The sequence below is a fragment of the Malurus melanocephalus genome, unplaced genomic scaffold (assembly GCF_030028575.1).
Source record: "Malurus melanocephalus ecotype Western Australia unplaced genomic scaffold, MMel_1.1 scaffold_646, whole genome shotgun sequence".
Taxonomy (NCBI): Eukaryota; Metazoa; Chordata; class Aves; order Passeriformes; family Maluridae; genus Malurus; species Malurus melanocephalus.
This window is the reverse complement of record NW_026623878.1, coordinates 6,526-30,189: the sequence shown is the minus strand read 5'-3', so window position 1 is coordinate 30,189 and position 23,664 is coordinate 6,526. Positions and strand designations below refer to the sequence as shown.

The window sequence follows — 23,664 nt, the reverse complement described above, 5'->3', positions numbered from 1 at the left end:
CTTGATAATGCAGCCATATAAGACAAACACAGGACAAGAGCCTTGGTTTGAGATTGAGAAGAATAAAGTGCAATTTCCTTTCCTGCTTYACCTTCAGCTTCTGAAGTGCAGCTCCCCACCAGTGTGCTCTCATTCATAGGTGTTGAACACCTCATGTCAGGCATTTCAACATCTGGTACAAGCTGGGGCTCCTGTTCAGAAACCAAATGCTTGGGAGCTTGCAGAGAGGGCTGTGGGCAGCCAGATCTGTCTAAAAAAGTTCATTTTTTGCCTTAGTTTCTCCTTCAGTGATTTGCTCAGACATTATTTTCAACCCTGAGTATCATCCAGTGATGCCAGCATGTATTCTGTATCACTGGATGAAAGATGAATTGGCAGCCTCTTCTGTGTCCTCCTGGTGTCCATTTCAGTGGCATATGATACATTAACCTGAGGAAACAAAATATTCATTGACCATATGTTTCTCTTTGCAGTCAGTGCTGCTTCTTAGCAGTGATGGGTTGTATATTTTCTAAAAAGCCAGGTGAAAACTCTTCCCCCACTCCCCAGGTACTCAGTCACAGTGATGGCCAACAGCAATGAGTAAACMACAGTATTGATTTCAAATGTTTCACTGTGGTAATGCACATGTTGTTCTCCTAAAAAACTTAGAGACTGTTCACCAATCACACAGTCTGCCTGGTGTAAGAAAATCCCCAAAACCATTTAACATAGTGTCAAAGGCTGTGACTGAGGAAGTGAGGCAGAAGGACTTTCTGAATCCAAACCCTGTTTTGAAATCCTGCCGGAGAGGTTATGGCTCTGGCTGTGCCCCCAGGATGGAGYGAAGATCATTCCAGCAGGGATCCCGTGTGAGTGGTGCTGGCTCAGACAGACCCAGCCCAGGGCTGCCCCTCACATCGAGTCGCAGCTTTCARCTCCAGCCATGAAGGGCAAGGCTCTGGCTCTCCTGCCAGACACTCACAGCAGCAGGTTCCTCCTGTCACTCCACAAGCATGGAAGCAACCAGAGATTCAGTCTCTGCTCCTTTTCTTTTTGTCTGTAGTCCCATCACCCAGCATGGTTAGAGTGTGCCTGAGTTGGACAAATTGTCCAAAATACCCAATGYCACTGCTGGTGGTGCATCCTCACTGGAATTTTTATTTGAACTAATTAATGATTAACAGGGTGCTCTGCTTAACTCTGTTTAATGGTATTGAAGAGAAGAAGGAACGGACAAGACCAGACTGTAGCACTGTAAGTACCCTTCCAGTTTTCCCTTGGATTGTTTCATTACTTCATTTTGGGGGGTTATGTTGCTGTCTTAGACTGGTGTCTTTGTACATGTAAACAAGGGAATATACCTGTTATGAGAAAAGTCAAAACATTTCAAAAGCTGGAAAGGACTGATAGTAAAGGAAGTTCTTCGCATAATTAAGTAACAACTTGGTTTGGAAAAAATAGAAATGCCTATACACTCTTTTACCAAAAAGTCCAGTAGTGTTGTCTTTCATCTTTGAAGAAACTGTAGGAGTATTTATTAATTTTGGTTCTAAATTGTATKATATATATTTATATTACATTTTTGTTTAATACAGATTTAATTCTCTAAGTATTTGATGAATTGAAGAAGGCTAATAGAGCTGCAGTAACCATCCTGCAGTACAGAGTACAAAACCAACTTATACCAGTCACTCTGGGGAAAAGGTCATAAACTTCCAGTTATTTATAAGTTTTAAAAGAATATGCTAATACTAAAGTTCATAAACTTTTAAAAGTTTGAAGTTACCTCTTTTGAAAGAGAACTAGACTATATATGTAGAAATAATGAATCAGGAGGCATATTTTTTTCCAGAGAACACTGACATACAACAGAAATGTGAATTATAACTGTGTGGGACTTTGGAGAACATGTGTGTTCTGAGAGCAGGGTTTTTCTTCACTGGAGGACACACTATGAACAAATTGATTTCCATTACATATTTTGTATATCTATTTTTTTTTTCCAGAAATGGCTGAAAGGAAAATGAAGCYCACTTTCTCCTTGCATTTATTGCTGGCTRTTTTGTACACTGCTGCCCTGTGCCATCAGCATCCTCGCTACCAYAATAGGCAGGATGATGTTAAAGGGACATATTATCCAGGACATAGCTCTCAGTGGGAAGGAGCTTCTCCACTGAAGAACAAAACCTTTCTCAAACTTGTTTTCAGCAATGCTGACTTTGCATTTTCCTTTTACAAGCTGGTCACATCCGAAGCAACGGACAAAAATATTTTCTTTTCACCCATAAGCATCTCTGCTTCCTTTGCAATGCTGGCACTTGGTGCCAAGGCTGTGACGCTGACACAGATTCTGGAAGGGCTTGCCTTTAACCTGAAAAAGACTCAGGAGCAGGAGATACATGAAGGTTTTTGCCAACTCCTTCACATGCTGAACCGTTCAGACAGTGAGTTCCAGCTAAGCATGGGCAGTGCCCTTTTCATAGAAGAGACATTAAAACCACTAAAGAAGTTCTTGGATGATGCCAAAAGCTTTTATGAATCTGATGTCTTCTCTACTGACTTTAACAACTCTGTTGGTGCTGAGAATCAGATCAACAGTTATATTGAGGAAAAGACAAATGGGAAAATTGTTAAGCTAGTGGAAAATCTTGATCCTCTCACTGCAATGGTTCTTGTTAACTATGTCTTCTTTAAAGGTAAGATGTCAAAGAGTGCAAAGCTAATGATTATTACAGAGAATGAAAAGTGAAAAAATGTAGTTTAAATATTTTAAAGGGAGGAAATCATGTTCAGGATCTGGAAGCTATTGCTATAAACCTATGTATATTTTTTTCCAGTAAAAATATGTYCTCACCTGGTTTAGTGAAATTTTAAAACAAATATCTTTCTTGAGTTTGGTAAATTCTTTAATGAGATTATAGACTCATGCTGTAGTGAGTCAGTGCTTTCAATATTATCTGCCTGTAATTGTCTTTAGGTAGCAAAAACAAAAAAAAGATATGATATTGTAACACCTGAAGATGAAATAACATGAAAATATTATTTGCTCTAAAGGAAGGCTGTGGGAATAGGTCCTGTTTTATTCATTGTGACCATTCCTCTTTGTATTTCACTGAATAAATTTTCTTTTTCTCATAAGCCCATTGGGAGAAACCTTTCAGTACATTACTGACAAACCAGGAGGATTTTTTTGTGGATGAGAAAACACCTGTAAAAGTTGACATGATGTATCGAAAGGGTTACTACAGAAATTACTTTGATGAAGCACTGTCCTGTTGGCTGGTTCAGATACCTTACAGTGGAGATGTTGCTGCATTATTTGTTTTGCCTGACGAAGGGAAGATGAAGCAGGTGGAAGATGCTCTCTTGAAAAGGACTATATCTAAGTGGGAAAAGTCCCTCCAAGAAAGGTAAGCTTTTTTTGCTAAGGTGAGAGATAAMCATGTTACAGATCATTAGTGTTTATCTCACCAAGACAGAACAGTAAAGGCCAGGTTATTTAACTGAACTCTGTACATTTAATGGTCCCTCTGCACTGGACTTCCCTTTTCTTATATGGAAAACRAAAAACAAAAAGAGCTGTGGCTAGTGAACAAGTGAGTGATTGAACTTGGRATTCATCTTGGGTTAAGTTCCTGGTTCAGCCAAAAGTTATTTAGCACCATGATGAAGTCAACAGACTCTTGGTTCAAATGAGCGTTGGGAAATGACAATGGAGTAGCTGTTGGGTGTTAGGGTATTGAGGGCAATGTTCGTAGCTATTGGGTGTTAGGGCTTGGAAAAGTGGATCAAYTCACTATCACTGCAGCTATTTCTGTGGTGACCTAGGCCCTGTCATATATTTGAGCAGCCTTAGCACAGCTAGCTAGGATCTTTCAAAAAAGCCCTCCTGCCTGGCAGTAGTAGCTCTCTTTGCCACTGAGCTGGTATAGCTGTGTCTTCCACCCCACTCCTTGAACCCCACTGCAGAGKCAGGGGATAACACAGGCTTACTCTGCTCCAACTCTCCACATTAAGTAGCTAACGTGGCCAGAAGTGCTATCTTAATCCTGAGAGAAGACTGTAAGTGTTTGGAAAAACAAATGTGAAGCGTCAATATACTGAAGCCATTGAAGAGTGTTTCCTAGGTGATGATTTGTTCCTATTTGTGTTGTTTGTTACAGAAAAATACATCTGCACATTCCAAAATTTTCTATTTCTGGTACCTATGATGTGAAAGAGATAGTCAAACAAATGGGTATGGTCGATCTGTTTACTGAGCAAGCCGATCTGTCAGGGTTTACTGAGGAGCCTGGACTGAGAGTTTCAAAAGTAAGTCAGCATGTGAAAGCAACCACAGGATTTGCCTATTCCCAGGACCCCGACATTAATATCCCATGAAACGCTTATCCCAGTCTCTCTGAAGCATCACTCCATCATCCATAGCTGCCCATCTGGAGGCAAAGGAAGCCCTCTCTTTCATAAACCTGAAGCCAAACATGCTTACAAGGGGTTAGAAAGGCATGGTTGGAGGATGAGGARGAGGACATACATATAATTAAATGTTCTTTTGGCTACTAAACGTAATTATCATTAGCTTTGGTAAAATTTCCTCCAATTCCTCCTACAGAGGGCAAAAGGCTGTTATTCCTGCCCTTTTAGTGTTCTCAAAAAGTTATTTTTTTCAGCAAGATGACAGGGTAAATTCACAAWAATACATGAAGCTGCCAAAGACAAAATTGAGTCTAGGCTAAATTACCAGGTTTCTTTGCTTCCAGAGTTTCTTGTCATCAGTCATCTTGAATGCTCTTTGGCTGCCTGCAGCTTGAGGGTTGCTCTCTGCACAAGCAGTGCAGGAGGATGGCTTGAGCAGTGTGATGGCTGTTGGTGCGGTGGGAACGGGAGTGACTGGTGATGACCATCCCAGAGGCTGCAGCTGCTCAATCTCATCCAGGCAGGGCTACCTCTGGCTGGCCAAAGTGAGGAGGGTGGCAGGCTGCTCTCCTCTTGCTGGATTGTCAGCTGGAAGCTGTTTTGCTTTGTTCCTCAAAGGTGATCCACAGAGCCATGTTGAATGTCCATGAGAATGGCACGGAGGCAGCCGGGGCCACAGTGAAGGAAATTACCTGGAGATCTGGTGATGTTCCTCGCCCGCCTCGAGTCAGATTCAACAGGCCCTTCCTCCTGCTGATTCTGGATAAATTCACCCRCACCGTCCTCTTCATCGGGAAAGTCGTCAACCCTCGGAAAAATGACTGATTGACGAGACTCCAGCACATCACTGGCTWGACTCCTGTGACCCAGTGAGACACTCATGTGTGCATAACACCGTGTGCTAGTGCTCATTTTTTCATCCATTACCCTTAGAAACGTTATTAATTCCTTAAAACACAAACGGTATTTTTTCCTTGTCCAAAAGTCACTGGGAWTTCCCACAGCCTACAGCTGAGAATGGCAGGTAGTGTTAATGAAAGACAGTTCCCTTTTCACTGGTTTTGTAGGAATCCCTTTGTGACGTGTTCCCTTGGGGTATTCAGTTGGTTCAAAGTCTCCAGTGATGTAGGTATTGCTGTACAGTCACAGGGTGTGCATTTGAGAAGAGAAACAGGGAAAAGGAGGCACAAGGTGTGAAGCCTATCTGTTTAATTCACTTTCATGACTACCCTTAGATGCAAATTCCTTTAATATTGGAGCGAATTTTCATTAATTTCTGTAAGTTTTGTAACCAAGTATGGCATGAAACTGCGGGATCAATGACTGGGACACTGGAGGACACACCCAATGTAAAGGGTTGATGAATGCAGCARTTTTAGCTTGCCTTCCTCTGCCTCCTCCTCAGTGGAAGCCCTTCTCATGGAGACAAGGAGACTGCTTTTGCTTTACAGCAAATTCTACTGTTAATTCTACTAAGAAAGGAACCCATAGCAGATAAAAATTTCTGGTTTATCCTATTAATATAACTATTGTTTCTAATGCCTCGAGATAAAAGCCTGGTGGAGTAGCCCATGGCATAGCACCAGCTTCCTTTTCATGGATTTGTTGTCATTGTAATTTCTCATTTTTACTGATTCTGCCTTAAGTATTCACTTTTCAGCTAGACATGACACATARTGGTAGAAAAATGGAGGAACCAAAAATTACAGCTCCAGAAAGTTTGTATTTCCTCAGTAGAAACAGCAGAGCTTTCCTTGGGACTGTTAACTTGCTTGAAGCTATCATAAACACACATAAAAAATGTAGAAAATATTTTAGGAGTCACTGTTCTAAATGTTAGCAGTGGATTACTGTTATAGAGTAAAAACAGACTGGGAATTGATATTTTTAWCTTTTCTTAACTTGAGGTTTCTTKAATCCAACTTACTCTAGATAGCTACATGGTTATGAAAGGAAAGAAACAGAAAGCAGCAAATATTTAAAGTATTTTATTATTTTTTGCTTTAATTTTTAAACCAATGTCTTCAGCATATATTATTAAAACATAGAAAACCAATGAAAAACATGTAAATTATAGATTGATTCAATATTTTGTTACAGAATATCACAAACTGGTAAGAAAAAAATATAAATGACAACATTTCAGACCTTAGTTTCTTAAGATGTCTAAGAAAAAYATAACTTAAAAACTGTGGTGAATATTTCTAAAACACAATTCTATAYTTGGTTTGGGGGTCTTTACTTTCTTTCACATTAAATCAATGTCATCAATATGAGCAAATTGTAGCTGTAAGAATACCAATAAGGAGCAGAAAAAAATTTCCGTGTCCATCTGCAGACAGGTAATRCTTGATATTTACTTTCAAATCCTCCTCAAAATCACATAAACCAATGACAAWAGTCTCTTACTCATAACTGTATTTAGTAAGTTTCATATTTAGTAACAAATAGCTGGCTTCATGCCTCTGAACGTATAAGGACTTGGTTTTGGTGTAATACAGATAAGCWGATTCTAGAGGAGATCATTTAAAAGTTCTTGCCAAACCTCAGGGCTAACTCAGGATGAACTGTCAAAGTCCAACTCTGCAATGAAAAATAATTGTGTAGCCAAATATCAAGAGACCATGTTTGATGTTCCTCMCGGACCTCAGATCAATAGTCTCTGTTAGCAGGAAAAAAAAAATCTAAATGCTATTTTGCCAGCCACATCTCACTTGGAGAAGTAACTTTGCTGCTTAACTCATTTGAAAGTGGATAGAMAAACAATGAAGCTGATTTAAAAACTGCATGACCAGAAAATATGATGCTAAGGAATCATTTTCCTGAGGGTGTAGGAACCATACACATCTTGCCTTGATTTTCCTTCTATTTTGACTCTAAATAGGGCATGACCCTCACTGCAAATGGGCAGCAGATTTGTGTAGTAAAGAAYAAGCACAGAGGGAAAACCCATCACCTTCCCCACCACCCCCCCAAAGAAACCCCAAACAAACTGTCAGTATTAAGGTTGTCACAAATCTATTGCAGTCACAATCATGGTTTACTCAGGACACAGTGTTAGTTCTTTCAAGCTGCTTCTTTTTTGCTTCTTCTTTCATGGATTTTTGTTTCTTGGTTGTCTCTCTGACTGTGAGTTTTGTGACCAAGAAACCTCAGTGTAACCAAGGAATCACTTTCATCCTGGCTAGTYGAGAGTTGCTGCTGCTGCTGCATGCAAACACTCTGATGGGCCACATCAATGCAGGGACACTGCTGGAGGATGGAGCTGGTGTGAAGAGCCACATGAGGGACAAAGTGCAAAGGACATCTTCCAATGCAGCCTGCACTGGTGTCTACACGCAGGTGTGATGTGGGAGTGCAACCAGAGCACGCAGGAGCTGCAGCCTCAGCACCCCCTGTGTGGTCCCTGAGGGAAATCTGGGATCCTGTGGTTGGAACCAGCCCTCTGTAAAGTTTGGTGGAGCCAGAACAAGAATTGCCACAGAAGAATTGCCACAGAAGAATTGCCACAGAAGAAGAATTGCCAACACAACAGAAGCTTTGGAACAGCACATATTGAGCAGCTCTCCGAAATAAAGAGAAAAGGAAAACAACCAGTGTGGAAAGAGCAATAAACTGTATTTGTTGTYGTATTTAGGAACTAGAAGTGAAATAGAGACTGAAAACATAAATGAGGAGCTCAGAAACCCAGGCTAACCTATGGTGGAGATAGGTTTAACTGTTACCTACAAATCATGTGACGTTCAACAAACACTGGAAGAAAACCAGAGGCAATTTTGAGTAGCAAAGCATTTTCTAGCTGAGGCTGTTGGCTCTCCAAACCATTTTCCAGATCTCTCATTCCCACTGAGTAGCTGACTTTGACATTGCCTATGAGATTTCTCCARTTTAAATGGACCCACAAGTGTTTGTTATGTGTTAATTGAAAAATACATCTTGGGCATTTGTCACAATACCTTTGAAAGAACTTAAGCCAACAGCTGCCTGCATTTAATAAAGACAAAAATGAAGTAATCTTCCTCAGAAGATGATTTACAGCCTCCAGGATGGTTTTTACATTCTCATTCAGTTGCCTTATGCTGTCTGAAGTGCAAGCAATAAAAGAAAAGGCAGGGAGGACACCTTGACTAGGGGGGCATCTTGCAAGTGGTGTGAATATGAGAYGCGACAAGCTCATATTGTCTGTTACTCATGGTTCAGTTTCTTAAGGATGGATTTGATGGCAGTGATAAAGGGCAGCTCCTCTCTGCAAAAGAATGACTGGCAAAACAGCTGTTCTTGTGAAATGGTAAGAAAACAGAAATATTCTTGGAGGTTCTGTGAAGGAACATGCCTTGAAGAGCACTGTTCTTTCCCCAATAAATAGCAGAGGTCACAGGGAGTTTTACTGAGGAAGAGGGGGATTACTGAGACAGCTGTGTTGTGCTGTGAGAGGCAGGGCCTGATGCTGAGGCGCCTCTTGCATCTGCTGTGACAGGAAAGGAGGAAAGCAAGGGCAGCCTGATGGGACACTGGGGCTGATGAGCTCCGCTGCGCGGGCAGACCACCCTGCAATGTAGACTCTGAGTCCTTCTCTGCCTTGGCTGTAACTTAATTAGCAGAAAGGGAAGTTTTTGGCATAAATAAGCCAAAAAARTATGTCAGTGGGAAGAGATAAAAGGAAATTATTGTTAAAGAGAAGATTTAATGCTGAACTTTTCACATCTACCAGTTAGATGTTTTGTCACAGGGCACAGGCTCAGACCCACACACGTACAACTGCACTGCTGCTTCTTTGCTTGGAGTTCCAAGTTTGCCTGGATGTCACATGCTGGCCACATAGGGCCCTCAAGGTTTTACAGCTTGGAAACACTCAGAATAAAYGTTCTGCCCTTGTGTTAATATTGCRCTCCAGTATCATTTTGTGACACTTCATTTGCACAGTCTTTTATGCACTTCAGAGCATCTATAAGGCTCAAAGTTTCTGTCTCTCACATGTCCTTGAGCCTTTGGCACCGACTTTCTGAACTTTTTTCCTCACAGCAAGGTCRCATGTAGGAGCTGGCAGCTGATGTGACACAAACACTTCTTGCTCCTTCCTCCTTATTCTGGGAGTACAAGGGGCTCTCCCTGCACCAAGCCATGTAGCATTTTTAGAGCACTGCACACTGCGGCAGTTTCTTTCCTGAAACATTGATATCTGTTCTGCCAGCAATTTCCATCCCATTGTCTGCTCAGAGACTGCTCCCTGACAAGCTTAGTGAGGAGATGGCTACCTCTCTCTTTTTGATTTTGCACATCTGCTATGGTAGGAGCGTTAAATATAGTTTTAGTTCAGGCTCCAACTCGTTCGGTACAGTGCTATGAATCACATATGAAACTCGGACCTATTCCAATATGAGATGACTCAGTTTTTGGCCAGTTTTTGGATAGTATAACATGSAAGTTCCTTAAAGAAATAATTCACTCTACTAAAAAGAAATGGAGAAAAAGAAGAGATAAAAAAACAGTTAGGGTAAACACACACTTTTAATTCTTGTGTCTTTAAAAGAAGTATTATTTCTGTACTTGTATTGCTGTACAGATTTAGACACCACATATATACATCTTAATTTAATTCAACACCTCAAAAATTATAGGAGCAAGCTAGTTCAGATGTAGTAAGAAAAGTCAGATATATCCYCTACTTCTATATTTAAAAGCAAAATCTATGTTTATCTAGTTTCTTTCTTACTGACATTGATTCTCAAAATGTTCTTCCCTTGATCCCCCAAGAAATCCAGCTCCATTTTTTTTTCCAAGGAACTCCAACTGGATGTGATGTGTGTGCTTTGGATGAAGATGGAATTTGGGTGGGGGAAGATGATGAAAGGTCAAGAGAAGTTTAAGGGGAAAAACAGCCTCTCAAACACTTCAGTATTCATGGAGTCTGGCAGCACTGAACTGACCACTGAGACCTAAGTCTTATGTCTCATTTCTGTGGGCAAAAATGAGGAATTATTTTTACACTCTGTGGATTTTTTGCGTGTTCTAGTCTTTCTTTGAAGTAGTTTCTAAAGACATTAATTAAAGCCCCTTTTTTCCCTCATTACTTTCACTCTAGTCTTTGAGTTCATCGATCTGAAATAGCATAAAATTAACCTCTGTAACAAATATCGATGCCTTTCAGTGCTGGGGGGGGGGGGGGAATTTTCATCATGCTAAAGAGAAGATCAGTGAACAGTTTAAATTTAGAAAATTCTAATAAGGAGCATTTTTTTTACCAAGCAGTGGTTAAGTACTGGAAAACATGGCCCAGAGAGGTTGTAAAATACCTCTGCTTGGAGACATGTACCTGAGAAACCTGATGTTTTSAGTAAAGGGCTGGACTAGATGGCCTCTGGGAGCTTCTTCCAACCTAGATTTTGATTTTAAGATTCTGTTGCACGGGCAGAAAACTTATGGGGCAAACACACTGGGACACTTGTTATGTTAACTCTGCTTTCCTGAACAGTAAAATATTTTACATAGAGTTTTAGAAATATGTTTTAATGTCTGATTATAATCGTCAAGTTTTAACACTTCTATGCCATATTGATTAGAAGTTTGCTTCAAGAAAACATTGGACAACACCGATGGACAGAAGTTGAAAATTTTATTACTAAGAACATGCATGTATTTTGTTAGAGAAGCACAGAACATCTCTCTCCTGCTTTTTCAGAGCCCCTTTCTAGCATTTCCAGTTCCCTGCTCTCTAGTAGGTAGATCTGTTTCCTGTCCCTGGGCTGGGTTTCCTCAGATGAAATCACTCCAGGGAGCCACTGAAGCAACCCTTCTTTATGTTTTTACTGTTCAACCTCTGTTCCTATGAAATTTGCCCACTTTTTTTGCAGGGCATTCACAAAGAGCTGCTGAATTTTGCTGGGAAGCAGACAGAGGCAGCACTAGCTTGGGCTGCTGAATGTAGATGCAGTTCTTTTCTTCTCATCATTCAGTGGTTATCATTGGATACAGCTGTAGGTTAAACTGTCTGCAGCAAAAAGAACTGATGAAACCTTGGCTCAGAGTTTTGAATTTGCAAATCCATGTAAGGCATGATGAACATGTGAAAAAAATTATAAATCATATTTTTAAAGTACAAAGGAAGATGATAYAAACTTTAATCTGCTACTATTTCTGTGCAGACCTTATGCTGCCTTAAGCAGCCTGTGTGCTGTACTCAGAGCTTTTGTACCCTGAAACAATTTTACATGTGGGAGATATTACGGGTAAGAGGCTTGGCTGCACAGATTTTGGTTTCTTGTGTGATCTAAACCGTTGCCATGATTAAAAGATTAAACAAGAAGAAGATGAAATTTGTATAGGCATTGCCAACATTTAGCTTGAAATCAGCCTCTACCAAAACTCAAACTGAGGAACATGTTAATCTTCTTCACTGAGACCTGTTTTTAAACKATACAGAGGGAAGCAGAGTCTACAGGAGAAGAGAGCTTGAAATTCAACTACACAATACTAGAAGCACAGAAAAATTTCAAGGAGCGATCTTTATTTGATATGCATGCATGCATCACTAGCCAGCTGTACAAACAGACAGTGTGCCAAAAGCACACCGTCAGATTAAGCTGGGCTAATTAAACTTTATTGCTTTGTTAGGCACGGCTCATTGCACAGCCGCTGTGTGATGCTTACTCAAAGTCAGCAATGCTATCAGCCCTAGCCAAGTGAAAACATGAGGGGAGTTTTCTTTAATATCAATGAAAAAACTCAACATGATTGTCGCTCTTGAAAGTATGAATACAATACATCAGATCAGAAAGATCTTGCACACAAACTGTGTTTGTATTAGAGCTAAGAGCAAAATTATGTTTCTTTAGCAAGTGTGCTAACAAGAAAAACAAAGCAAATTGCTGAGAGATGTTTCAGTGCCTCCAGAACCTGTGTTTGCATGCCTTATATAAGATATTACATTGCTGTTTCTAGAGTCTCTTGTAAGTTAATCATTACTACTAATATATATATATATAATTAAAGGACTAAGGACCAGTAAAACTTTTTCATGGTCAAATTTTCCATGACAATGACTAGAGATTTCAAAGTCAGAGTTTTAAAATTACACTCTTTCAGTAGCAGCAGGGCTCCTGGATAAAATCACGTCTTGGCCAGCAAATAATATCAAACACCTTAATGTTTCTTTCAAATATCTGCCAAATATATTCATGAAGTACAGATTGATTACTAAGACATTTTTAGTTTGGTCCATAAACACAGATTTAGAAATCTGTTTCCAGCCATTCTAGTTTAAGAAGTTCACTTTCCATACAACACAGAAAAGAGTGTATTTAATACATAAATTCTAGTTTTTCTCAGAATAAATAAATACAATACATAGAAAGGAAACTTTTGAGAGTTTAATGAATGCAACAAAATGGGATTTTCTTTCTTTTTTCATGAGGCTTTAATGTTGAAATATTATTTTCAAGAGTTTGAAATATGAAAATAGTAAGACAATCACTTTGCTACATTTCTTTACACCTGAACTGTGTTTCTCACTGCACTTCTCTAATTGAGACAGCTTTTTACATAGATAAAAGAAAATTAGAGAAAATCTTGAACACATTTTAAAATTATGAAATACAAAATTCGTTATCCTGAAGTAATGATTTTAATGGCAGTCAGAAACTGAACTCTTGCTACATTACGTTTGACTGGCATGTSAATCATAAATCCATGTTCCTCCTGGATAACTTGACAACACCATTCATCATCTGTAGCTTCTATTATCATTGTTTGAAATGGATATGTTTACCTCTCAAATTATGCAAATTATGAAAGACTCATTAAGGTAACAAGATCCTGAAATTAATCTCTATCTACAGTATAAATGAGCATGTGGGTTTTGCCAAATGGGATAACAGAGAAATAAGAATAACAAGATAAGAAAAATATTTGTGGGAAAAGAAATACAGGAAAGATTCTTATGTGAACCTCAACAAAACAGCATGGCTTACCTTCCATGCATCCATCTTCCTTCACTGCTGGCTGGAAAGCCAGGGTTGGCAGACCTTTCAGTCCTGTTGCAAGAATAAAAATTAATAGGAAAATCTGACTGCAAACATGTATGCCTTGAACTTTAAGTGAGTTCTTCAACCTAACAGTGGCTACTGCCCCAGAGCCACCACCCCCAGCTCCCCACTGTCACTGCATCCTCTCAGCTGGAGCCTGGTGCCAGGGTAAGCAATGGCGAAGTTTGGAAAGGCAAGTACTGTCTTTGTGGACAGGACATGAAGACAGCCTTGGGCCAGCCAACAGAGAGGGTTTCACATCTATAGCACATATGTGTTCTACAGTGAGGGTGTTACAGGCCTGGAGAGGGGTGGCTGTGACTACTCTGCAAATACTTCACCCAGGTCCATCCTCAGCCAAGGCTGACATTTTGCTGCTTTCAGACAGTGCCATTACTTTTCTTTCAGAGTGCTCAAAATTACAGGAGAGTTTTGTAACAGCCTGAGTAAATGTTTCTATAGAGTGATGCTTTGCATTGCATTCAGTAGGGCATGGCTGGGGCTGCAGCAAGGGAAGCTGAGTATTTGCTGATGAAAAACCTAGGTAGCTTTTAAAAGAAGCATTTGGAATAAAACAGCAGGAATGAATCACATTTTTMGGAAGGAACTAAGGTGTAAAACAAAGTAGTAGTGTAGGCATGCTTTACACACTGTCTCCAGAAGCAGGCCCTGGCGTGGACCAACTGCTGGCTTGGAGAACCTCTGCTGACCTCCCTGGTAGGATTATGAACCTCTTCTTCAAGGCATCTCATGAGGATAATGGAAGCAAAGAGAAGCAGATTTTGAAAGCGTTTCAAAAATCAATCCATGCTGACTTTCAACAAGATTTCACTAATACAGAGGAATGTTGAATGGCAAAAAGATTTGTGCTTGTGTCTCTGACACCGTTTTCTCACTGTACTGAGGCGTRTTTTGGTTCACCTCAGAGTCATGCAGGGAATCCAGAATTAGCCTCAATGCTTGCTTTGGTGCTTTACAGCACCATCTCTTTCCTGCTCTCTTTTGCTTCAGCTGGCCCTGCAGCAGCACGAYGGGGTCCAGTGCCCAGGGTTCCTCCTCTGTTGTGACTGAACCAAGGCTCAAAGAAAGCCCTTGAATGTAGGACTATTTCTGAACTGCTGCCAAGTTCATTTGTGGGGGGAAGAAAAAACAAGTTACATGTTAACTACCTCYTCTGCTCTGCTTTTCTTAGTGCCATGTTGAAGCAGGGGCCCCAACTGCATGATCAGAACACTAAAGCCCCAGTGCAAGCCGTAACACACTTCAGGAGATGTCTTACCCCTTGTTTCACCAGCTGGCAATAAGCTAGGAAGGTGTATGGGATAGTCCAGCTGCTCATAGCCATGGACCTACCCTCTTCTAAGTGTGTTTGCAGATGGCTGTTGTGAATGTTTGGGGACAACAAACATTGGAGCCAGCTGGCCCTGAGAGCACTGACTTCTACTTTCTCTGCATGGCTACATCAGCATTTATCTGTGTCCTCAGACAGGGGTTTTTTTTCTGATCCATGCAATGTTTAATAGAAGTGTAAATGTTTAACACCGCTCACGTGTATGACTAAAGAAGTGCCCAGAACCACCAACATCTTGACTGTCTTGGAGCAACATGAGCACCTCTCTCTTTTTTCCTGAAGAACTGCATTTGTGCCATCGGGCATTCTAGCTACACCTTCACTCAATTTAATGCAGGGTTTTTGTGGCTGGCAAAAAAACAAAACAGGCTGCTTCATCAAGTCTCACCTGACCTTCACAGGTGCTCCAAGGGACAGCAGYAATTGGTACTCTACTAAGAAAAAAATACAAATTCAAAATCAAAATATTTAACAGCAAACTTTGGCTATTTCTAAAGCAAGCATGCAGAGTTAAGCCACATTCTGAAATTTAAAAAAAGGAAAAGATGAAAATTTTTTAAAAAGTGCTGTCTGTAAATACMGTCCCGGTAACCTATCTGCATGACCAAGGTCCTAGATCCAGTAGGTAAAGAATTACATCTGAAAGCAGCACAACTGGGGATTGGCAACAACTGTGTTTACACTGGTTTACACCCACATCTCCTTGGYTCTCCAGGATCCAGGGATTGTGCTGCACCTTGCTGAGCAGACCAAGTCCCGCAAAGAGCACCAGAGGCATGGAGGGACTAATCAGGCATTTTCCTGGCTGGCTCATCAAACCATGAATCTGAACAGTTCATCCATTCATGAATGGTGGTAAACCTGCTTCACAGCATTTATCTTCCTTTGGAAGATTCCTGAGAAATACATATTTATAAGAAGGATGAGACTTACTGTTCGACACTGCCTCAATTTATTACTGGTTAATATATCTGGATTACTCTCCTTACTCTCTTCCATCATTTGTTATTTGATGTATTTGAGACTAGGTTGCTGTTCATATACATTACAGCAGTTGCATTTGTTCAGTATTGTCTCTGGGCACTTGCAGTGATGGCTCATACTTTATACAGCTTTTGGAATTGCAAAAATCTACATTAAGTATTTTTCGGGTTATGATAAATTAGGTGGTCCTTAACAGAGATACAGAAAGAATCTGTAAGAAAAAATTGGTTGTGAGGAGAGCATTCAATTAATTGTCATACAGCTAAAATTCACTATTCCTACATGACTGGAGGAGGCACCCTCTTTATTTATGAGGCCAACAGGACTCATTGGCTTCTGAATAGTGACCAATGAGGTTTCTGCTGCACAGAAATAAAAGATTTTGACACATAAGTGGAGCCCAGTAAGCTGGGTAGCATGGCTGAGGACAAGTAGTGCTCCTTGTAGCTCCCTCACCCTGGCCTTACAGAGTTTAGTGCTGGGCAAAATTGTGTCTCCAGATGAACAGTTATATCCATCTCAGATAGCACACAGAGCAGAGTAACTGCTCTTGCCACCAAAATATAATTTCCAATAAATATTTGCTTAGGATTGCATATCCTTTGGGATGTAACACTCTACTGACCAGCTGGGCCCTATGGTCTTTGCTCTCTCTTTGGAGTGAAGAGATGTGGACACAAAGTCCATGAAAACTTTCTTCATCAGCATGCAGCACTGTGCTTCCAGGTAATGTGTATCTGAAGCCATGTAATGTTTAACAGAGGAAAACAGCAGTACGAGTAAAGCAGCAAGAAACAGCACAACCCACTGAGAGCAAGAGCCTTCTGAATGTAAAGTAAGTACCCAGTTATCTTTACCTTAATGATTTTGAGCCAGCTGTATGATATTTAGTTAAGTGAGTCATAAAACACATCTGCTTTCAAGGGTAAAACCTACTTTCTAAGCACTCAAATGACAGTTGAATTTAATTTCAAGAAATATCAAATAGCAAATTTGGGGGATTCACTATAGCAGCTCCACGGAGTATGACTCTGTTCTGAATATTTATCCCAAATAGCTCAAAAACATCTAGAAGAAATCTGTTTCAATAAGTATCCTGACTTCTCAACTGTCAATTTTATTTTCATAACTAATTTTCCCTAAAGCTTACAACTAGATAACSAAAACTGAAGTGAATGAGTAAAGATGGTCCAGACAGAATTCACAAACTGATTTTGCTACGYCTAAGTCCTCTGTAAATTCCAGTTTACCCAGATCACACAGAGCAAAGCTGCAGAAAGACAAGCTGGATCCTTTTAACCAAATCTTACTGGTCAGAGTGCTGTCTTCGGGTGGGGAAAATCCCAGTAAACATCATCTCATCTGCTCTGCTGAACCCATGTCTTTGGGTCCTCTTACCATTGTTTGGGGGGTGAGCAGCTAACTTGTAATCTTCTGCCTGAAGCTGATCTGTTTCAAGTAGGACACTCTGTGAGGGCTATTTGGAGTTTTTCTAGTCACTTGTGCCATCTTTTTAATAGGAATAGCTCTTACCTGTTTTCTGGCAGGTTAAGCACCTTAGACATCACAAATCATCCCAGCAGGTTCTCGGTCTAACTGGTAAAAGAGAAAGCAGTAAACAAAGAAAGAAAAAAAAATATCAGAGACACTACAAATGCCCAAGATGACACCCTGGCTTGCTGCTGAGCACTACTCTGGCTCTCATGCTCTTAGGCATATATTTACCTTGCAAAAGGACACTTCCCTGATGATAAGAAGTTTGGAAAGATAGGAGAGGCCACGTCCACACCAGTGGTCTCATCTTCCCATAACCTGATGTGGGATACACACAAGAAGGAACCCATCTGGAAGACATGTAACACATGAGTGGTCATTAAAAATAAACAAACATATTCAAATATAAGCAGGTATTGAAGCAGAAAAGTTTTACCAGCCCCTATGATTAGTCACTTTCTATGTTAAAACCAGTCAGGAACAAGAGAAAGTAGCACTTTTGAATGCTGCAGTCTTGCAGTGTCATTCTTTGATAGAGCATTGCAGCAGTGTCATTTAACCTATGCCTCATTCAATCCCAATAGCATAATATCCCTAGGAGTTCTTAAGAGACAAACATAAAATAATTAATCACAATGCTTCTGAAGTGTTGCTTTGGCATTTAAAAAAAAAAAAAAAAAAAAAAAAAGCTCACCTTTTCACTTCTCTCCCTTGGATTCCTAATTTTCTTTAATACTCGCGTCTTTCTTTCCCCACCACCGAGGAATTTTTGTAGCTGGAATAAAACAGAACTGAAGTAGGCAGCAATGGAGAGGAATTACAGGTAAACTCAGAAGAACAAGGATTTAAAAAACACTTCCATAGTAAAGGAGGAGGTCAGGAGATAACAGTGACTACCACTTGAAGGCAGTAGCAGACAGAAATAAAAGATCAGATGTCAATACAGCTGACCTCCAGCATCCAAGAGCTTTTGTTCTTTGTCCACGCAGTAGCTGTGAAGAATGATGAAGGCCACCCTCCCACTGTGCTTGTTGGTGGCCATGCTTCACCTCAGTGTCCACAGCCTGACCCAGACTGACCACCACACTGACCAGCCTAAGGCAACTGACCCCCAGGAGCAGCATTCCCACGAGAGAGATCCTCTTGAGTCCTGCCAAAGGATAGTCCCCAGCAACACAGACTTTGCCTTTCAGTTTTACAGGCAAGCAAACACCCAAGAACCTGGCAAGAACATTTTCTTTTCCCCAGTCAGCATCTCTGCTGCCTTTGCCCTTCTGGCCCTGGGCTCTCGAGGCACCAGCCAGGCTCAGGTGCTGCAAGGGCTGGCCTTTAACCTCACCAGCATCCAGAAGGAGGAGATCCACAATGGCTTTTGTCATCTCCTCCTCTTGCTGAACCGYCCTGGCAGCCAGGTGCAGCTGAGCATGGGGAACACCCTGTTCATGGACAAACACCTGAAGCCAATGAAAACATTTCTGAAGGAYGTAAAAAATCTGTACAGAGGAAAAGTTGTTTCTAGTAACTTCCAGAATTCCACTGAAGCTAAAAAAGAGATCAATGATTATGTAAAGAATAAAACCCATGGGAATATCAACCAAATACTTGAGGACCTTGATCCAAACACTCTGATGGTAATTGTTAACTACATTTATTTCAAAGGTAAGTTACATAGATGCTCTTTACTGAAGTRTCTGTTTCACCTGCACTAAAACAAGTACTCCAAGTTATTTCAGAACAATTTTTAAATGGAAGTTTTTAGATGAAAAAAGACAATTGAATGTTCTCAATTTTGAAACCTATTCCACATCTAAATTTCACTAGCATATATTTAGTCTTCTAAGCATAAAATTCATTAAGTTACAATATTCAGGTTCAGGGAATTGCAAGAGCACAATAGGTTCATGCATTGTTAAATTTTCCAGTCATACTTCATCTACTTATCATTCTAAAAGTTACAATGTCTTTACATTGTATGTGCAAAGTAAAAACCTAAATTCCAAAGATGATGTTTAACAAAACTTGCCAAAAACTTTAATTTACTTACAGTCCCTGACTATTAAATGGATAGGTACCTCTGGAGCTGGAGTCCAAATTTCTACACCTTGTCATCACATTATACAAATCCCAACAGATATTTGAACTCATGACTTTGGAAATGATTAACTTCTTCTTAGGTGTTAGGTTCATTTGTAGCAGCATGCAGGACATACATGGAATTTCACACACACCCCCCCCCCCCCCCCCCCCCCCGAAAGGAATATTTGGAAATGGATGACATTTCAGTAAAATAGGTTTTATTTCAAATCATTAATTGAATTCAGGTGCCCTAGTCCCAGGAGCCCTAGTCTGAGTACCATACCAGTGTATATTTCCTTTCTGGAGGGCAAGATGAAGGCTTAAACTTACAAAGTAACCAGAATACTTTATGATTACATTCATGTGGAGTTTATATTCTATTATTTATTTTTCAAATTAGCCTATTTCTATTCAACGTTAAGAAAACAAACAAACAAACAAAAAAATAACCAAAACCAAAACTTCCAGATAGGCAAGCTGTAATCCTTGTCTCTTTGCTTGGTAAATGACCTGATTTAATACAAAATAAAATATGATAGAAAATTCAATTGAATAAGAGAGAACCATTTTGAAGACTAAAGTTCCTGAGGCCTTATTTCATTCACCGTACTGCAATTTATGTTCAGGTCCAAATCTTTGTGTTTTTCTAGCATGTAAGCTTCTCCTTAGTGCTACAAGATAAGAAACATTTTAAAACCATGTGAGGCGCTTAACATATTACCTTTTAAAAGGCAGACATCAGCTGCAAGCATTGCTTTACAAGCAATATTCTGAAAACAGCAAATTACTGAATCACTGGATTCTGGTCAGTTTTCATTTGCTGCAAATAAAACCTAAGGTAGTATGATTAACTTACTTCATTTAATTTATCTGACTTAGAAAAATATTATACAAGTCCATACAAAATTTAACCTGGGATATTTAATTGTTATGAAACACAGTACAGCAAAGATGACAGAATAAGATCTTCAATGAACTTGGAATAGTTTTTCTCTTCAAGTATGAGTGAAAACCTTCAGATATGGGTTTCTTTATTGTACGTTAGTCTGAACTGTATTAATATATTCTGTTTGAAAGAAATGTTCAATTCCATTCTTTCTCTTTTGGTTTTAAGCCTACTGGGAAAATCCTTTCAATATTAAGGGGACTCACAAGGACTATTTCCACGTGAATGCAAAGACCTCAGTTGAAGTGGAGATGATGACTCGAGATGGATTTTATAAAGCATTCTCTGACAGGAAGCTGTCTTGCAAGGTTGTGCAGATTCCTTACAAGGGAGACGTTGCAGCTTTGTTTATCCTGCCCAATAAAGGAAAAATGAAACAGTTGGAACGTGCCCTGACAAAAAACCCTGTGTCTAGATGGGAAAGATCTCTTCAAAGATGGTAAATACAGAATTTTGATTTGATAATTCAAGGTAGTTAGAATCCAAAGTCTGAATGCTCTGGTCAGGTTTTACAGTTACTATCTTGTATTTTTGATGGGAGGTTTAAGCAATGTAATAAGTAGAAAGGGTCAGAACAAATGATTTGATATTTTCAATAAAAATTAAATCAGCATTGCCTTGTGATGAGAGAGCTGTGAGGTGGGAAATGTAATTCTTTCCCCCCTCCCCTACATTTCCTAGTTGGTACTAAGTGTCTCCATTTCCCCTCATCTCAAGCAAAATATTTAAAGACATAGCAGCCACATCCTTTAGAGGGAATGTGAATTCCAAAAGCAGAGCCTTGAAGTTTAGAAATAGAAGGCATACTTTGTCCCAGAAGTGCTGGCAGCTCTGTCTCATCAAGTGACTGTGTTGCAGAATCATACAAGAAACCTGAGCTGATGTCTTTCTTCTTCCACACATTCCTACCCTCCAGACCAGCATCTTCCCATCTTCCTCTTCTTGCCATCTTTTTTAGATGAAAAGTCCAGGCTCATTTAGCACAGAAGCACACATTTTAGCACAGAAGAAACCACCAGCAGATTGGGACTCTTCAGTCCAAGGCATGCTCTGATTTCAATAACAACCATAATTTTCTTTTGATTTAACAGGAGGATGGAATTGCATATTCCAAAACTGTCAATTTCAGGCACCTATGACTTAAAGAAGATCTTAATGAATCTGGGTGTAACTGATGTGTTTTCTAATCGGGCTGATCTGTCCGGAATCACAGGAAACCCTGACTTGAAGGTTTCAAAAGTAAGTTTGTCAGCAGAAACAACAAACTGTGGATTCCGTTACACCCAATTGCCTTATCCCAAGCTCACCTGTGATAGTTTATGTATTGCTAGAGCTGGCTGATACTCTAAAATAGAACATTTAGCTGATAAAGTCCCTTTAAACTTCCTCAGACTTCTCCAAGATCTGGAGAAAACGATATTGTCTTTTGTCTGACAGGCAAAGGTTAAGGGTAATTAAACATTGGAATTAAATTAAAACTTCAAGGAAATTAAACACAGCATATTTTCTGCAGGTAAAAGAAGTGCCTATGGGTAGCTGTGTTGTGGATGTCTTGTGCATATCCACCAGAAAAAGTGACTTTTTTCTAATGTGCATTCTATAATTTCAAAAGATTTAAAAACAGCTGTTACCATCACAGGCTCTGCTGAGTGCTAGCAATGTAAAATGGACCAGACTTGAGGAAAGCATCCCATTTACTGAAACTAATGTGAAAATAAAGGCTAGCATTGTTACAGCCATTCTGAAAATAGCAGAATGTTCTAGCGTTTTGGGGCTAGTTAAACAAAAATATTAAAAATGTCCAACAACAATTTAACAAAAATATTGGTATTAAGGTTGAATTTTTACCTGACTAAACTGTAATGCATGTGCTGTTAGGAACACCAAGGGAGCAGTTCTGGAGCCCCATTTCCTTTCCCTTTGAAACTGACATTCCCTGTGAATTTGTTTGATTATTCTACATTCAATTAATTCCACAAGGTGTGCAGTTGCTAAGGTTTTCATTGGATGCATTTGTGGTGAGGAACACTGAATGAGAGAATATTTGCTTATTGAGACAACTGCTACAAAACCTATAATGGGCTGTAGTGCCCTTCTTCCTGGTACCTGGCTGATGGGCATTTTTTGTGAAAAGCAGTGGTTGAATTAACTTTGTGTTAATTTGAATAATTTCACACCACATCTTCCAAATACATTAATTCCTGCTTTGTTTTGTTGCAGGCTACTCACAAGGCCCTGTTGAAGATTCATGAAAATGGCACAGAGGCTGCAGCAGCCAGCAGCGTAGATTTTCTTCCTCATTCTGTTCCTCCCATCGTTAAATTCAATCATCCATTTTTGCTGTTGATTGTTGATCAGTATACTCAGACCATCCTTTTCATGGGGAAAATTGTAAACCCAACTGAAAAATGATTGGTCAGAGGCTGGTCTTACTGATTTGAATTGCACTTTATGGAATTATTGTCCACTGTGATTAAAATTATATCACAACAGTTACTAACAATTTTCTTTTTCCAAAGAAGTCAGGAAAGAGTGTGATCATTTGTAGAAACACTGTTTTTGCTCCATCTTTCCGTAGAAAGTAACCACTGAGATACAACTATTAGTGAATTATGAAGAATAAATCAGCCTTTTAGTGATCAGTGCCATCTTTGAAAAGCAAGGTAAAACCAGATGAGAGACTCAATTTAAAACACTGTAAGTAAAGTGTGAACAAAGAGGCCATGCCTGACTGGGGGGTAGGAATGAAGCAAAGTGCTGAGGTTCTCCAGCTGCTGCCTGCTCTCTCCAGGCTCTGGTGCCGAAGGTTGATGTGGAAATTTAAAACACAAATGCAGACCACTCACAAATACCTTAGTTCTTCTCTTCCACAGGGATGACATTAATGAAGAAAAGTCATGTTCCATTTCCATCACAAAATAGATTGCTCCCCTCTCTGAGGATGTCTGTCAGTTTTACACTTCTCTCCTAATGCATGAATCCAAGTGAGTGTCAAAACCCAGAGCCAAGACTTGGCACTTGGGAAGATCTGGAGCCAGAAGTGATGCATGCTGACAGAAACACAGCCAATCTGGTGTGGTGTCACCCTGGCTTCCCTGTTCCATCCCGTGGGATCAACAGCAAATGTTCACAGTGGTAAACATACTTAATGCTGCTCAGGAGTGTAGCATCATAGACTTAGGTGTGGGTTTTTTTAACCTTTCTCAATGGGTTGAACCTCATCAAATTTCTTTAAATATACTGAAATAGGTGATCAGGAGTTTAGTATTTTAAATGAGAATTTTGGATCTATAGTGTCATGAGGCCAATTTGACAACAGAGCAATTCATACCCAAGAAGGAGCCACTCTCTGGAGACCAACCTCTCCATGGACCTGTTACCTTCCTACACACTCATCT

The 23,664-nt window shown here is 39.9% G+C and overlaps 2 protein-coding genes and 1 long non-coding RNA gene across 5 annotated transcripts; 2 read left to right on the top strand and 1 right to left on the bottom strand.

The window, feature by feature from the left end:
* Nucleotides 1-1,153: 1,153 nt before the first annotated feature.
* LOC130583940 (alpha-1-antitrypsin-like) lies at nucleotides 1,154-9,567 on the top strand. Its single transcript, XM_057383626.1, has 5 exons — nucleotides 1,154-1,236; nucleotides 1,989-2,678; nucleotides 3,122-3,392; nucleotides 4,146-4,293; nucleotides 5,014-9,567. Exons 2-5 carry the CDS (start codon nucleotides 1,991-1,993, stop codon nucleotides 5,218-5,220), a joined length of 1,314 nt encoding a protein of 437 aa, XP_057239609.1. The 5' UTR covers nucleotides 1,154-1,236; nucleotides 1,989-1,990; the 3' UTR covers nucleotides 5,221-9,567.
* Nucleotides 9,568-12,944: 3,377 nt separating this feature from the next.
* Nucleotides 12,945-18,345, bottom strand: LOC130583942 (uncharacterized). Of its 3 annotated transcripts, none has more exons than XR_008966473.1 (3): nucleotides 17,939-18,345; nucleotides 15,756-17,594; nucleotides 12,945-15,662 (listed from the first exon to the last, which is right to left on the bottom strand). It is a non-coding gene; the product is annotated as an uncharacterized LOC130583942 (long non-coding RNA). The 3 variants fall into 3 exon arrangements; XR_008966472.1 differs by having other exon boundaries at nucleotides 12,945-15,961; nucleotides 17,284-17,594; XR_008966471.1 differs by having other exon boundaries at nucleotides 12,945-17,346; nucleotides 17,476-17,594.
* Nucleotides 16,161-22,758, top strand: LOC130583941 (alpha-1-antitrypsin-like). The gene is made up of 5 exons (XM_057383627.1): nucleotides 16,161-16,585; nucleotides 18,234-18,903; nucleotides 20,435-20,705; nucleotides 21,358-21,505; nucleotides 22,487-22,758. The coding sequence occupies exons 2-5, from the start codon at nucleotides 18,246-18,248 to the stop codon at nucleotides 22,676-22,678; spliced, it is 1,269 nt and encodes a 422-aa protein (XP_057239610.1). The 5' UTR covers nucleotides 16,161-16,585; nucleotides 18,234-18,245; the 3' UTR covers nucleotides 22,679-22,758.
* The last annotated feature ends 906 nt before the right edge of the window (nucleotides 22,759-23,664 follow it).